Here is a 15,947-nt window from a genome sequence, read left to right on the forward strand (position 1 = left end):
TGACCTCAGACACTTGACATTTACTAGCTCTGTGACCCTGGGCAAATCACTTAACCCTGATTATCTCACCAAAAGGCAAGAAAAAAAAAAAGAAATCAAGGTCATCCCCTGCATCCTGGGCCATCACCAGTTGTCCTGACTTTTGTCTTGCCACTGGACTTCTGATAGCCCTGGAAGAGAAAGTGAGACTAACGACTTTGTGCAGTTCTGCCTCACTTAAATCCAATTCACGTCAGGTGAAGTGAAGACATGATGCCATTGGTCCTCTTTGAAATGAAGGGTGAACAATATGAAAGTTCTCACCTTTTAGAATATTTCTCACTTTTGGGCCTTGCTCATTTTTTTAGTTTTTGACAAGGTGTTCCAAACGAAAACTGCCAGGAGAAAGTCAAACTGAGGGCCTTTTCAGAAGGAGCTGTGGTTCTGCCTATTCACCCAGGCAGACTTAGAAAGAGTAGTGATGGAGGTCAGGGCTGCTGCTCATTAATGAGCAGTGGCCTCTTCCCCTCCCCCCTCCCCCCTTGGAATGAGGACAGGAAGCTGTTTCAGGCTGAGAAAGCAGTGAAAGCCAACTCTCTTCCTGCAAGGAGAAACTCGGGGGGTTCCCAACAGGAAGCTGTGATTCCAACACCCTCCACATAAAGCCTCCTTTTTCCCCACGGTCCATAGATTTTGGGCTGGAATGGTACTTATCTAACCCTCTTATTTTACAAGTGAAAAAACGGAGGCCCATTGAGGTTGAGTGACTTGCCCAAGGTCCCACAGGTAATTAAACGTCAAGATTGGAATTTACATTCAGCTCCTTTGACGTTAAATCTGGTGTTTTTTTCTGCTGGCTTGGTGATCAGCTGGGTTACAGCAGGAAGCTCCTGAGAGGTGCACAAACAGCCAGTGCGACACCTTTTCCTATAATCCAGAGGCAGTGGGCAGTTGTCCTAATGGGTCTACAATCCATCTAGGTCATGTCTGTGAAATGAGAGACTGGACTGGGAGTGTACTTGGAGCCAGGGGGACCTAACTTGCAAGAGCTGATTGTCAAATTTTCAGCCTGAGCATTCATACCTGGGACATTGGCAAATGCTCCAAATCAGGACTTGGTTTAGTGGGTTTTTTTTTTGTAATGCAGACTTAAGAAAGCAATGGAGAAAATATTAATAATTCAGATTAAATGTAAAAGTGTGTCATGTGTATATTTTTCCCCCCTGGAGAGCTGGTTGTTAAATATTTACCAGCACGCTTTTGGAGTGGACTGACATTTTCACTGGAGGAAAAAAATAACTAAGATCTCCCCCCACCCCCAAACACATCTTAGCTTTGAAAGTCTGCATAGTGCCCTCTCCCTCCTGAAATTATATTCATTCTTTTAGAAGCTCCTTGAGAAGAAACAATGTTTTAGGGGAAGTTTTTGTCTCTCTGTCCCCACCACCTAGCACAGTCCCTTGCACGAAGCAGGCACTCAATACAAACAATTAAACATTCATTTGATTGTTAAAATTAGTTAGATTAGAAGCAAGCACCTTTCATCAGGCTTCCATTGTGCCTACAAAGGACATTGTGTCTGGTTTTTACCAGTCCTCAGATAGGTGCTGATGCATAGTCCTGGACAGCTCTTTCTCGTTGGTCTTCAGAAGAGCCCCTGTGTATTCTTCATAAAGAGGATTTACCCAGGGAGCAAGGGGAACTGCCAGACCTTTGCTCAATTTCCTTTTCTGGCAGGAAGTAAAGGTTTACAACGCCCAACTGTGCTGGAACCAAACCAGCTCTCTGGGGCCTGCAAGGCAGATGCAAGGCCTCCATCATTCCCCCTTAACCTCACAGTCTTTCAAAGAGTCCATGTCATTTTATTAAACTTGAGACTTGTATATTAAAGTTTGATTCTCTACCTGTTACAGCTATGGATGCTCTGATAATGAAATCCTTAGTGGGGGGAGGGGAGAAGAGGGGGATGGGATGGCTACAGTAGGAATACTTGGAATGAAAGCAGGACCATTGTGGGGACAAATGAAAGCAAGTTCAATTGAAAGGCACTTTTCATGTCCCTGAAGTGAGAAGAAACCACCGGATGAGCTTTTTCCTTCTATGAGTTTCCAGTGTTCTAGTAGAACGACAAAGAATGATTTTGCTGCTCCTATATTCCCAAGCAGGAAGGAGGATCTTTGGGATAAGAGTAGACAAAGGCCTAGAGGACATTGGTCCAAGGGTAGTCAAAGACCAGTGGTGTCAGCAGGCAAAGGCTGCCATTTCTGGCCACTGGAGTTTACCCAGCATAATGGTCCTCTTGAAAATCCAAGAGGAAGCCCATCTACCACTCCATGGACTTTTTGGTAGCAGATTTAGAAGATGCCTTGCTGATTGATGCTGGAATGACTAGGACTCTCTCAACCCCCTTCTCCCTTCCTCCCCACTATTGATTCATCCAACTGCCTGGCTGGGGACTCAGATGTAGCATGGTAAGTCCCCACCTCAATTTCACCCCCCCTCTCCCCCCCCCAAAAAAGGGAAATGCCAGGTCATGCATGTCTGACCTCCCTAAGCCTTCAGTCAATACCAAGCTCACAGCCAACACCACCACCTTCTCCTCATATGGCTATAGTTGGATGGATCCCTTCAAGGTGAAAATACTAGATGTATTGGGGTTGGGGCTCCCCTTCTCTCTAAATGAGCTGGCAAGCAGGCTCATAGGGAGAAACAAGGAGAGCACAGTCCTGCATATGGGGCGACAGGAGCAGAGGCCCTGTGCTAGGCTGCCTTCCCCCATGGGGGAAGTGGGTGAGCTGGACTTGTGAGCAGACGCAAGGAGGGGACCTAGAGGTGTCCCTCACTGCTCCAGGCAGCAGAACGTCCACGGCAGTGGTAAAGCCTAGCAGGAAGAGTGGAGGGGGGACCGGCACTCCAGGCAGCCCCAGTGTTAGCAGCTGCAGCTGCTGGCCTGGGCAGGGGCCGTGTCGCTGAGGGTTGCGCTCTTGCTGTTGCCAATGGTTCCCGATCCTGCTTCCAAACTCTCATTCATCTTCTCACAGATAATGTCCACCAGGCGTTCAAACACCTGCTTCACATTGATGTTGTCCTTGGCACTGGCTTCAAAGAACTCAAAGCCTACAATAAGCAAGAGAAGGGACGTGATATGGGCAAGATGGCCCTAGAAGGGGCGTTATCCCCTGCTTACCCACCTTCTGTACACCCCTCTATGAGAAAGCTCTGAATATGACTGGCCAGTAAACCACCCACTGGGATGGTTCTACTGAAGTGGGAAAGAAGAACAATAGGGAACCAGGGTTCTGTCCCCTGGGGAGACAGAGGCCTCAGTACACCTCCAGGCCATTGTTATGGAGGCCACCCTCTAAGCCTCCAGTGGAGGCAGGGTAGAGAGCAGGGCAGGCTGGACTGGAGAGGGCCTCCCCTAGGGTGAGTGGGGGAGAAATACATCATGGGGCAACTTCCTCTTTTAACTAATCCTTCTTGCTATCTAGGGGCCAAGCTCTGCTCTTTCTACACTAGACTCCAGTATAAGTGCTAGCAATACCTTCTAAATGTTGGTGCCCCTGAGCCCTACACAAAGCTCCAATTATTCCACCTAGTTATGGCCCTGATAACCAGTCCTTGGCCAGTAGTAAGGTGTACTGTATGAAGAGTCGGGAAGAGCTGAGCTCAGGTTCAACCTCAGACCCATGCTATCTGTGTGTCCCTGGACAAGTCACCTGACCTCTGTTTGCCTCAGTTTCTTCCTCTGTAAAATGGAGGTGATAATAGTATCTGCCTCCCAGGGTTATTGTGAGGATCAAATCAGATGATATGTGGAAAGCACTTTACAAAGGTTAGTTCTGATTTGTGCTTTGTGGGGATCATAGTCAGTCTCTGGCCTGTGCCCTGGTCAGACCACATTGGAGTGTTTTAGGAAGGATATTGACAAGCTGAAGCATGACCAGATGCCAAGAAGAGTAAGAAGAGAGACTGTTTCCAGGCAGTGATTAGCTGGAGGAACTCGAACTGTTTAGTGTAGGTAAGAGAAGGGGAGACAGAATGGCTATGGAGGGCTGGGACTATTTTTTAATGTATTTATTTTATTTATTATTATTATTATTTTTTGGCTAGGCAATGGGGTTAAGTGCTTGCCCAGGGTCACACAGCTAGTAAGTGTTATGTGTCTGAGGCTGGATTTGAACTCAGGTCCTCCTGAATCCAGGGTCAGTGCTCTATCCACTAAGCCACCTAGCTGCCCCTTAATTCTCTCTCTCTTTTTTTTTTTGGTTAGGCAATGGGGTTAAATAACTTGCCCAGGGTCACACAGCTGGAGGCTGGGACTATTTCCTTTTTTGTCTTTGTATCCCCAATGCCTTCTATGTGTTGCTGTTGAGTCATTTCAGTCTTGCCCAGCTCTTCATGACCTCATTTGGAATTTTCTTGGAAGATATATTACAGAGTGGTTTGCCATTTTCTTCTCTAGCTTGTTTTACAGATGAGGAAACTGAGGCAAACAGGGTTAAATGACTTGCCCAGGGTCACACAGCTAGTAAGTATCTAAGGCTGGATTTGAACTCAAGTCTTCCTGACTCCAGGCCCAGTGCTCTCTCCATTCATTGACTGTTTGTTGAATTAAATTGAATTGGATTCAAATATCTGAAGACCTATCATGAAGAAGAGAGATGAGGCTTGTTGACCTGGTCCAGAGAGAAGTAAGAGCAGTGGGTAGCAGTCATCAAGAGGGACGAATTCAGGGGCTGGATCTGTGATTTCATTGGCACAGGGAACTCCCTGCCACGCAGATCAGCACCTTCCCCAAAACTTACAATGTTAGGGCATGAGCCCTTCAGTGACTCTCCCAGGGTCCCCACAGCCAGGATGTGCTAGAGAGAGCATCTGGACCCAGGTCTTCTCTGCTCCAAGGGCTGTCTCCTGTCCACTATGCCATAAGGAGACATTTCTAATAATTATAGCTATCCCAAAGTGACATGGGTTGTTTCTGTGAGACAGTGAGTTACTCATCATAGAAGTCTTCAAGTGATAACAATATAATAGCTATAATAAGAGCTGGCTTTTATACAGCACTTTAAGGTTTGCCAAATACTTGATACGTTATCCCATTTGATCCTCACACCAACTCTGGGAGGCAGGTGCCATTATTGCCCACCCCCCTCCCCCAACACACACACATTATGGATGAGGACATGGAGGCAGACAGCCATAAGATGACTTAACCAGGGTCACAGAGCTAATAAGTATCTGAGGTTGGATTTGAACTCAGGTCTTCCTGATTCCCAGTCCAGTATTCTATCCATTGCTGTTTCATATAGAATTTGTCAGCTGTATTGTAGAAGAGCTTACTTCTTGGGTGTGCATCACACTAAGTGACTAGAGGTCCCTTTCAATTCAGAGACTGAATGAATGTATGAATTACAGCCAACATTCCCACATTTAATTATCTAGATGAGGATGACCTACTGGCTAGCTCCTCCCCACCCACCTCCACCCTTGGGGCCTAGCTCCCTCCTTATTCACCATATCTGTGAGTAAATCCAGTAATAACAAATGCCTGTTAATATGGGGTGGAGTGGGGGGAGGGCACACCAATTCTATCACTTGATCCGGACAGAGAATCCCCTCCTCTGATGCCTATCAAAAATTCTTCTGCAGGAGGGGCAGCTAGGTGGTGCAGTGGATAGAGCATCGGCCCTGAAGTCAGGAGGACCTGAATTTAAATCTGGCTTCAGACAAACCACTCAACACTCACTAGCTGTGTGACTCTGGTCAAATCACTTAATCCCAATTGCCTAAAAAAAAAAAAAAATTTTTAATAAAACAAAAAGAAATTTTCTGCAAGCTTTGCTCAACTATATGCCAATAAATTCGATAATCTTAGTGAAATGGATGAATATTTACAAAAAATATAAATTTCCCAGATTAACAGAAGAGGAAATAAAAATTCATTTGCGATTTGTAGGCCTAGACATGGGAAAGAGGTTAGTTGGGTTTTGCTGAACTGTTATATGTTTTTTTTTCTTTTTAAAAACATGTTGTTACAAAGGGTTGACTCACTGGGTAAGGGATGGGAGGAGGGAAAGAGAGAGATTCAGAAATGAAAGGGATACACAGACAAAAGAAAGTGACAAAAATAAGATTTTAAATCAAACCTTACAGTTAGGGAGTTGCCGGAGGCATGTGTTGAAAAGTGAAGGGACTCACCCATGTATGTGTCAGAGGCAGGAACTTATGGCAAGCCCTCTACCTCCCATGCCAATCTATATCTCAATGGTAATATTTACCTGAGCAGAAGGAAATTAGGAATGCTGGTAAAAAAAAAAGTTCGTGGAATGAAGAGAGCGCAAAGAACATCAAAGATATTATCTTGCCCCTATATTAGCCTCCATTTCCAGAAGCCCTGCAAATTTTAGGAGGATATAATTCTTGTCCCAGAGGAATTACTACAGAATTATGTTGCAGGAGAAACCAAGAGATCTCGCTGTACCTGCTTGTTTCTCTAGCCAGGCTTGGCCCAGAGATCAGTGCAGTGCCGAGTCAGTTTCCAAAGTTCCCCAAGATTTGGGGTGGAGTGATGGGTCATTTGCCCCTCCACCCATCACTAACCTAGGTCATCAGCGAGGTGCTTGCCATCTTCTGTGGACACTACCCGCTCATCCTCCAAGTCACACTTGTTCCCAACGAGGATGACCTGGGCGTTATCCCAGGAGTATGTCTTAATCTGTGTGGCCCTGGAGGGGAAAGGGAAGCAAAAAATATTTCTGCTTAGTGACCATGCCTGCCTCCAGGACAAGCCAGCTCGGCCAGACCCAGGGACCTGAATGACTGTCCCCAGTTGGCATGGCTTAGCCTAGCCAAAAGTGGGTTAGGCAGACATCTGTGATTGTGGTTTACGAGTAGCTTGAAGAAAACTTCACAACACTGTAGTTCACCTTCTATTGGCATCCTGGGGTGCCATGTATTCACTCACAGCAATGGCACCATGTCTTAAGATGGACAGGGAAAGACCACCTTTCTCTTCCCAGCAGCTCTGAGAAATGGGCTGCGGGCTTTAGGCTTGCTTCATTTGCCCTCTTCAGCTCTAGGTGCAGGGAGTAGAGTCTTGGACATGAAAGCCTGAGCCATGGAGACCTTGGGGCCCAAGACTCTGGGCCAGATGTTGCTAAGAAGACAGGATCGTAGGAGGCAAGCACAGGCAATGCTTTGGACGTGGAACTTGGGGAAAGCTGAGAACCTAATCCTTCTCCCCTCCCCAGAGACTGGGTGGGTGGGTAGGAGGGATTAAGCCTTCTATGTGTTGGGGAAAATATTCATATGTTCTTGTTATGTCTTTGAAGTAAATATTCCTTTGTAAAAGCTAAAACAATAACAACAGTGTAAAAACAAACAGCTCTGAAAGACTTAAGAACTTTGATCAAAGCTTGATTCTGAGGAGGTGATGAAGCAAACATGCCACCTACCTCCACTCAGAGAGGTGATGGACTCAGGGTGCAGAATTAGGTATATATATTTTTGGACAGGGCCAATGAGTGAATTCACACTGCTTGCCTATGCATACTTGTTTGTTCATATTTTATTTTTCTTTTTTCTGGTGTGTATGTGGAGGGTGGGGTGGAGGGATGGGTAGGAGGGAGAGAAAATAGATTGTTAATTGAAAAAACAACATTTAAAAACTTATTTTTAAAGATAAGACTCCTTCCTTTCTTGGCAGAGAGGTGGTGGTTTATAGCTGTGGAACGAAGCATATACCAGCTCGGACAATGTGTTGATTTGTTTTAACTTTGCTAGGAGGGAAGATTCTTTGGGATTGGGTAGAATCATTGGGAAGTGGAAACAATGTTGTTGTTGTTGTTGTTTTTTAAAGAATATCAGTAAAATATTTCAAAAGGGGGAAAAAACCACCCCAAATATAAAGAAGCCATTCTATATGAGGCTAGCTTGAGTCCCCCTTGGAGGTAGACACTCCCATCTACTAGTAGACATCCTGGGAAGGAACACAGCATGTGGGTCTGGACACTGGTACCTGGCGTTGAGAAAACGGACTGAAGGCAGGGTGACTCACCAGTCCTGGACGGCATTGAAGGATTCCTGGTTTGAGACATCATACATTAATAGGAAGCCCATGGCACCGCGGTAGTAGGCAGTGGTGATGGTCCGATAGCGTTCCTGCCCTGCGGTGTCCTGCAAAACACAGAAATCAGCTAACTCCTGCACCTAGGTCCTCATTCCCACCACCACCCAACCCCCCAAGTCTACCAGTCCAGCTACTAGCATCCCAAATTTCCTTCATGTTAGGGGTTTCAGAGATGACTGGACACCAGACAAGTCCTCTGCAATTGAGGTCCCATCTAACATAAGAGACATGCTCCTGACCTATCCAGGCCAAGTGAGGATCAGTTAAATGAACTGCTAATACTTAGCCTGCAGAGAAGACTTAGGGGGAACTTGATGGCTGTTTTCTTTCCTTTTCTTTTCTTTTTTCCCCAGTTTTTAAAGATTTTTATTTAAAGTTTTGAGTTCTAAATTCTATCCCTTCCTCCCTCCCTCCTCTCCTCCCCTCCCTGAGACAGTAAGCAATCATATATAGGTTATACATGTGCAATTATGTAAATTACATAAAACATTTCCATATTAGTCATTTTGTACAAGAAGACTAGAATAAGAGAAAAAAAAGATGAAAGAAAGTGAAAATAGCCTGCTTCAGTCTGTATTCAATCAGTATCAGGTCTTTCTCTGGAGGCAGATACTATGCTTCATCGTTAGTCCTTTGGGATTGTCTTGCATCACTGTATTGCTGAGAATAGCTAAGTCATTCACAGTTCTTCATCGAATGATATTGCTGTTACTGTGTACAGTGTTCTCCTGGTTCTGCTCACTTCACTCAGCATCAGTTCATGTAAGTCTCTCCAGGTTTTTCTGAAATCATGCTGCTTGTCATTTCTTACAGAACAATAATATTCCATTGCAATCACATACCATAGCTTATTCAGCCATTCCCCAATTGATGGACATTCCTTTGATTTCCACTTCTTTAGCCACCACAAAAAGAGTTGCTTTGATGGCTGTTTTCAAGTAATTAAAGGACTATCACATGGAAGAGGAATTCATCTTGTTCTGTTTGGCTTCAGAGGACAGTCAATCCAGGAGAAATAGGGTTGAAATTGGGAAAAATTTAGGCAGATGTAGGTTTGATATTAGAAAGAACTTTATAACAATTAGAGCTGTCCAAAATGAAATGACCCATCCTTTGGAAGTGGTGGGTTCCTATCTTTTGAAGATCTCCAAGAAGAGCCTGGATGGATTGCTTGACAGGTATGTCATGGGATTTCTTCTGGGCATGGGACAGCTGCTGAGGTCCCTTCTAAATCTCAAATTCTGTGATACAACCTTGACCTCAGGGAGCCCCTGATCTTTGGGGAGGGGATGTGATTTGGATCCTGGAGCCCCTAGTCTAGAGGCAGAAAAGGCCCACGTTCCCAGAAGATGCCTAGGAAAGGGGGTGGGCAGGGTATGATGTAGTCTCAGGGAATCTTATGTTGGGGGGAGGGGAGAGACATGGCCCTCTATACCCTCAGCAAACCCAAGGAATCACAGAATTAGGGGATTTCTAGTCCAACCCACAGTTAGAAAGGCATTCCCATGACCACGTTGCCTGACAAGTGGTTAGCCAGCCTCAGCCTTGAAGACCTCACCTCCAGTGTGGGGGAACTTCCCATCCTAGCTAGAGCTGTACAATCCTGCGAATCTTCCAAGACAGCCCATTCCTTTGGTTCAGCTCTGATTGTTAGGAACCTTTCCCCAGAATGGAGCTTAAATTTGTCTCTTTGCACCCATTGCTCCTAATTCAACTGACCCTTGAGATCAAACACATGATAGCCCTTTGAATACCTGAAAACAGCTATCTTGTTCCCTCCTGGTCTTCTCTTTCTCAGATCCCTGAACTCAGAGGAGAGATAGGTTCCCAGGGCTCCCTGTTTGAGGGTAGAGACATCGCTTCTAGCATCAGGTTGCTTCTAATCTGAGGGCAGAGACACTTCCCCTTAGATCCAGGGGAAACTCAAGACACACAAACTCTAAAACACTTTCAGGACATGGGCAATTCCACACGCAGAGGATGCCCAGTGAAATTCTGGAAATGAGGGGGAGGAAGGGTGGATCTTTCCACTTCTCAGACTTTAGCTTATGTTTATTCCAGGGAAGCAATGATTCCTGGGTACTTACCTCTCCCCATACACACACACACACACACACACACACACACACACCCCAGGCCCAGTGAGCCAGGTCTCCTCCCAGCACCCACCATACACCCACAGCCCTGCTATTTGAGCAGACTGAGCTCAGGAAGCTCTGTGTTACTGTGGCAACCCCTGCCAGCCCCAGTGCTAGGCTCCAAAGTACCCTGCAGATGGGAGATGAGGTTGCAGGAAGTAGAGGAGGGGCTGATGGCTCCTCAGGTCCTTTCTTGAGGGAGAGGAGGGGAAGACCGCAGTGTGAACCTTGCTACACAGTCCCTGTTTGAGCCTGGCATGGAAACAAAGGAACCATCCATCCTACCCTTCAACCTTCACTTATGACTGTGCCCGAGTCATTTCTGCTTTTTCAGGCTCATGGCTGCTGAGAAAGAAAGGGTAGACTGAGTAGAGGCCTCGAATAGAGAAGAGGAGGTGGAGAAAGGAAGGGACAGAAAACAGGGGCAGGGAACCCTGAGCACTAGCCTAGGCAGGGTCCCATTCAAGCAAAGAGAGAATGCTAATCTAAACCCAGTCCCCACGCTGCTGGCATCTAACAGTGGCCCTTAAATCTTTGTTATTTTGTGAGTCACCTGGACATTAGCCACATCCCTAGGACACGCATCCCTGACGATAGCCATCTGGCATGGCTGGTGCTGTTACTATGGCAACTAGGCCTTGGTGAGAGAGACCTGAGAGTCCAGGACTGATGCACTAGCTCCTGCCCAGGAAGTAGGAGAGCCAGTGGGGACGTGGGACTGCTCTTGGTTGACTTGTTTCCAGGCCCTGGAAGGCCCTTCTGTTATAGCTCTGCTTCTGGGCATTGCTGGCAAACCAGATGAGCCACATGGAGTGAAGGGGCCTCCATTTCCCTTTGTCAGACATGGGGCTCCCTGAGGGCAAGACTCAGGTTTCCCCACTCAGATTAGGGGCTCCATGAGGGCAGGGTCTATAATTGTGTATGAGACCACAAGGCCCACCCACCACACCCCCAAAGGCATACTCTGACTCAGCCCAGTCATCTGGCCAATTCTACTTCAGCTTTCCATTTCCATAGCAACCTCCTGTGATGGGGTGGAGTGGTGGAGAGAGGTGAGATGCCCTCTTAGAGATCACCAGGCCAGACCCAGTGCCCAGGGCCCTACCTTTGCTACTCTCTCCTCTTCTAGGATATAGGTCAGTTACCGTCCCCCATATACACTTGTACTCCCCAATGGGTAGGCCCCATTTCCCTGCCATCGTGCTTTCCATGGGTCCAGTCACCACACCACCCTGGCACTCACCCAGATCTGCAGCTTGACCCGCTTCTCATTTCGGTAGACGGTCTTAACTTTGAAGTCAATGCCCACTGTGCTAACAAAAGCTGAGGTGAAAGAATCATCGGCATATCGGAACAAGAAGGAGGTCTTCCCCACGCTGCTGTTCCCAATGATAAGCAGCTTGAACATATAGTCGAAATTCTGGTCAGCAGCATCTTTCTGAGCAATGTGGGAGTCTCCAGCTGAGGCCATCTGGGATGAGGAGAGGGCTTCTTTTTAGGTGAGGGACCCCCTAACTTTCCCCTATCCCCAGCATAGGTCTTTACTCCAAGACCTAGGAAAACGTTCACATTTGATGTTTTTTCCCAGTGGTCAGTGAATCAGGGAGTCACACCCCTCTGGACAGTGAGGGTCAGGGAACTTACAGGGCCTTGAAGGGGGTGTGGCCAGCATGGACTTTTCCCCCAGAGAGACCTGGATGTTGCTACCTGGGAGGGATATAGAGAAGGGAAGGGAACCAGCCACCTGGCCTTCACCATCCCCTCCCACCCCCAACCAGGCTCCCCCAGCCAGCAGCCTGACTTTCTATTGACTTTGACACCTCCTACTGCCACGCTGATCCAGGCAGTCCTTCCGCTTCTCCCATCATCAGCCAGGTAAAATTCTCCAGGACTTTAACCCCTTCCCCACCACCAGCCTTGGTCAGCCACCCTCCAGGTTATCTTGCCCTACTTGAGGGAATTCCATTTTTCTGTTGAAGAATCCCCTTTTCTATTTCCTCCCTGGCATCATATTCAGCTGCGTTTCTAAACTCTTCAGCTTGGGATTTTGGCTCCTTGCTCCTTTTCATCTCTGACTTCTTGGAAGATACAAGGACTTCCCTTAGAATACCTCATTTCCTCTGAGAATTCTCAGAGCCAGACAGGCTCTCTCCCCAAAGAGGCACTGCTAAGTACAGCCACCCCCTACTAATCGTCCAAAGGAGACAGCATTAGAAATGTTAGTGGTTATTAAGATTATCATTGTACTCCAGTATAAGAACTAGCCCTCCACCCACCTGCACTAGACTTGGGTTGGGGACTGGGAAGAAGGCAAGGAGACTCCTGAGGTTCCCAGAAAAGTTCTAGTACATTTCTCCCCCGGGGCTGAGAGGTGAAGCTCCTGAAAATTCTGTTCTTAAAAGAGGGACAGGTGATCTTTTCTTGAGCCATGAAACGACTATGTGATGTACAGTTTTTATTATGTTTGTAGCTACGTACATATTTCTTCCCCAGGTTGAAGGTAAGCTCCTAGAAGGCAGGGATGGTTTAATTTTTGTCTTTGCACCTCCAGTGCCAGCCCAGGTCTTGGCACACAGTAGATGTTTAATAAATGCTTGTTGTTTGAATGATGGGAGGGGGGCTGTCCTAAGAGAACACTATTCCTCCCACAGGACTCTGTGTAACAGAAGATATCTAACCTTCCCTTCATCCCACTCACTGGCCCACCACTAATACTCAAGGCCCAAATCCTCCCAGGAACTGCTGTCATCTGGAAGAACCAGTTTGTGGAGCGAAATGACGGGATGGAAGGAAGTAGGAAACCTCTGAGTTTGGCTAGGGTCAGTAGATCCGAGCGCCAAGCTTGGATTCAGGGTGGCCTCATCTCCGCTCATCTCCCTCCCAGAGCAGAACCCCCTCACCAGATGACAGTCTCAGGTACACCCCCAAAACAAGTCTATCCCCTCTAGGCTTTGTTCTTGTCACCCTACCCCTCCCCCCCACCTCCATCTGTCTGTATTGCAATGCTGGGGAGGTTTCCCTTGCATAAGTCTGGAGTCTGGGGGAGAAAAAAGTTCCCTTCCCCATTTACCCCCGACTCACCATCCCATTGTGGTGCTGGAAAAGAGGGAGCCTCGGTCCAGAGCCCCTCCATAAAGATGTGGCCCTGTGACTGCTCTGCCTCGGGTGGTTTCAATTCGTTGCCCTTTGCGCGTCTGAAGTCAGGGAAGGACCCTGTCCCATTAACCTTCTACTGGGTGTAACTCTGGACCCTTCCCCCCCTCCCCACTCCCCCAACGTCAGTCCTCAAGTTCTAGCAATAGAATCAGTCTGGTTCTCTGGGATGATCCCAGCCTCAACTGGCCTTCCAATCTAGCCCGGAAAGTTTCTCAACACCGCTGGGGAAGGGAGGTACGGGGTCCTCACCTCTCTGGGGACCGGGTTGGGGCTAGGTGCACCGCTGTCACACCGTCCACTCCCTCCGCCTACTCCGAGCACTGTCTAGTCAGCCCAAGCTCCTCAGCCGCCGCCTCCTCCCGGATCCCGGCTACACTCCCAGCCCAGCCCCGCCCCACCTAGACCCGACCCAACCCAAACGGGAAAGGGGGGGCGGGGCGGAGGAACTAGGGAGGGCCCTCGGCCACAGCAACTGAGTCCTCCCGGACAGGCCCCCTGGTGGCCAAGCAACCTGGGTTTTCCCTCTCCAACAAGGTCCCCCAAGATGGGGGGTGACTGCATTGTGCCTCCTCTGGCTCTCGGGCTCTCGACCAAATCAGTTTACATTTGATTATAATTAGCGCACAGCTATAAAGCACAATGAGATTTCCAAGGAATTGTCTTCAGAACTGAGAAATTGGGAATACAAGTATTATTGTTCTTTTTACAGGTGAGCAAACCGAAGACCCGAGAAATTGTGACTTACCTAAGATCATACAGTTAGTCATTATCGGAAATCAGAACTAGAACTCCAGCCTTCTAACTAAAAAGCCAGTGCTTCTGTGAAATGATCCAAGCATTTTGGAGAACAACCTGGAACTGTGCCCAAAGGGCTACAAAAATGTGCATACCCTTTGATCCAGCAATAGCACTTCTAGGGTTATATCCCAAAGAGATCATACAAATGGGAAAAGGACCCACATGTACAAAAATATTCATAGCAGCTCTTTTTGTGGTGGCAAAGAATTGGACATTGAGAGGATGCCCATCAATTGGGGAATGGCTGAGCAAGTCGTGGTATATGAATGTAATGGAATACTATTGTGCTATGAGAAATGATGAACAGGCTGACTTCAGAAAAACCTGGAAAGACTTATATGGTCTGATGCTGAGTGAAGTGAGCAGAACCAAGAGGACTTTGTACACAATAACAGCCACTTTATGCGATGACTAATATTGTTAAACTGAACCCTTCTCAGCATTACAAGGATCTAAGACATCTCCAGAGGCCTCAGGATGGAAAATGCTGTCCATATCCAAAGAAAGAACTATGGAAGTTGAATTGCTATCACTTATTTTTACCTTCTGTTGAGTTTTGTTTCATCTTTCTGATGGTTCCTCCTATTGGTTTTAATTTTTACTTACAACTTCACTGATGTGAAAATATGTTTCATGGGTATGTAAATGTAAAGCCTATATCAGATTGTGCCATCTTGGGGAGGGTGGGGGGAGGAAGGGGGAGAAAAATTTTCAACTCAAAAGCATATGGAAGTGATTGTTGATAAATCAAAATAAATTAATAAAATTAAAAAAAAAAAAGAAAATGCTGCCCACATCCAAAAAAAGAACTATGGAAGTTGGATCGCTATCACTTATTTTTGCCTTCTGTTGAGTTTTGTTTCATCTTTCTGATGGTTCCTCCAAATGGTTTTAATTTTTACTTACAACTTCACTAATGTGAAAATATGTTTAATAGGAATGTAAATAAAGCCTATATCAGATTGTGCGCCATCTTGGGGAGGGTGGGGGGGAGGAAGGGGGAGAAAAATTTTCAACTCAAAAGAATATGGAAGTGATTGTTGATAAATCAAAATAAATTAATAAAATTAAAAAAAAAAAAAGAAAAGCCAGCACTTCCTTTTACATCACCCTGTCCAGTTTAATTTGTGGCCTTCAATTTTCTTTTGTTTAGCCTCACCCTTACTCCTTACCATAAACCTAGAAAATAGTTCCATCTCTGCTACATCCGAGCTGTATCATCTTTAATCTCCACCCTCTGCCCCAGCCAAACGGGACCCAGTGTACAAGTTTATCATCTCAATGGACACTGTTGGTCACCTTCTCTGCTTGGACACCCCCTCCTCTCTTGGTTCTGCTCGTACAGTGTCTGACTACTCTCAGGGCTCCTCAGCCAGATCTTCATTCATGTCATCATGGGTGTGCCCCAAGGCTCCATCCTCAAACCTCTTCTCTTTTTTCTATACTCTTTCACTTGGTGGTCATTTAAACAGCTCTGCTTTTAATTATCATCTCTGTGCTGATGAGTCCAAGATCTATCTAGATTGGACCATCTTGCCTATATCCAGGCCACCATTTTAACCTTTCCTCACTAGAACTTTAGACTCTGACCCAGGGATTCCAGATCCAGGAGGTGGGTTTTTGCCTTACCTTACCCAGAACTAGGTCTCCATGTCGCTTTCCAGCCATCTTCTCACCATGCACATGACTCCACCCCCCTCCCTCCCCTTCCAACTATCCTTTATGTTTTGTCTTCTCCTATTAGA

General features: G+C 46.7%; 1 protein-coding gene across 3 annotated transcripts; it reads right to left on the reverse strand.

The window, feature by feature from the left end:
* Nucleotides 1-1,820: 1,820 nt before the first annotated feature.
* RAB3D (RAB3D, member RAS oncogene family) lies at nucleotides 1,821-13,789 on the reverse strand. Of its 3 annotated transcripts, XM_020995326.2 has the most exons (6): nucleotides 13,654-13,789; nucleotides 11,893-11,955; nucleotides 11,492-11,719; nucleotides 8,039-8,157; nucleotides 6,583-6,707; nucleotides 1,821-3,096 (listed from the first exon to the last, which is right to left on the reverse strand). In XM_020995326.2, exons 3-6 carry the CDS (start codon nucleotides 11,717-11,719, stop codon nucleotides 2,909-2,911), a joined length of 660 nt encoding a protein of 219 aa, XP_020850985.1. In that variant the 5' UTR covers nucleotides 11,893-11,955; nucleotides 13,654-13,789; the 3' UTR covers nucleotides 1,821-2,908. The 3 variants fall into 3 exon arrangements, with proteins under 3 accessions (XP_020850985.1, XP_020850984.1, XP_020850983.1); XM_020995325.2 differs by lacking the exon at nucleotides 11,893-11,955 and having other exon boundaries at nucleotides 13,654-13,788; XM_020995324.2 differs by lacking the exons at nucleotides 11,893-11,955; nucleotides 13,654-13,789 and adding an exon at nucleotides 13,330-13,625.
* Between the last annotated feature and the right edge of the window lie 2,158 nt (nucleotides 13,790-15,947).

Source organism: Phascolarctos cinereus, unplaced genomic scaffold (assembly GCF_003287225.1).
Source record: "Phascolarctos cinereus isolate Bilbo 61053 unplaced genomic scaffold, phaCin_HiC Scaffold_4;HRSCAF=312, whole genome shotgun sequence".
In the NCBI taxonomy this organism is placed as follows: domain Eukaryota; kingdom Metazoa; phylum Chordata; class Mammalia; order Diprotodontia; family Phascolarctidae; genus Phascolarctos; species Phascolarctos cinereus.

What these genes read in the sequence shown, in the direction of transcription:
- RAB3D (XM_020995324.2), bottom strand. An exon ending in GGGTCAAGCTGCAGATCTGG is followed by an intron (nt 8,158 to 11,491) that starts GTGAGTGCCAGG and finishes TGTGTTTTGCAG; the next exon opens with GACACCGCAGGGCAGGAACG. An exon ending in GCACCTCGCTGATGACCTAG is followed by an intron (nt 3,097 to 6,582) that starts GTTAGTGATGGG and finishes TGCTTATTGTAG; the next exon opens with GCTTTGAGTTCTTTGAAGCC.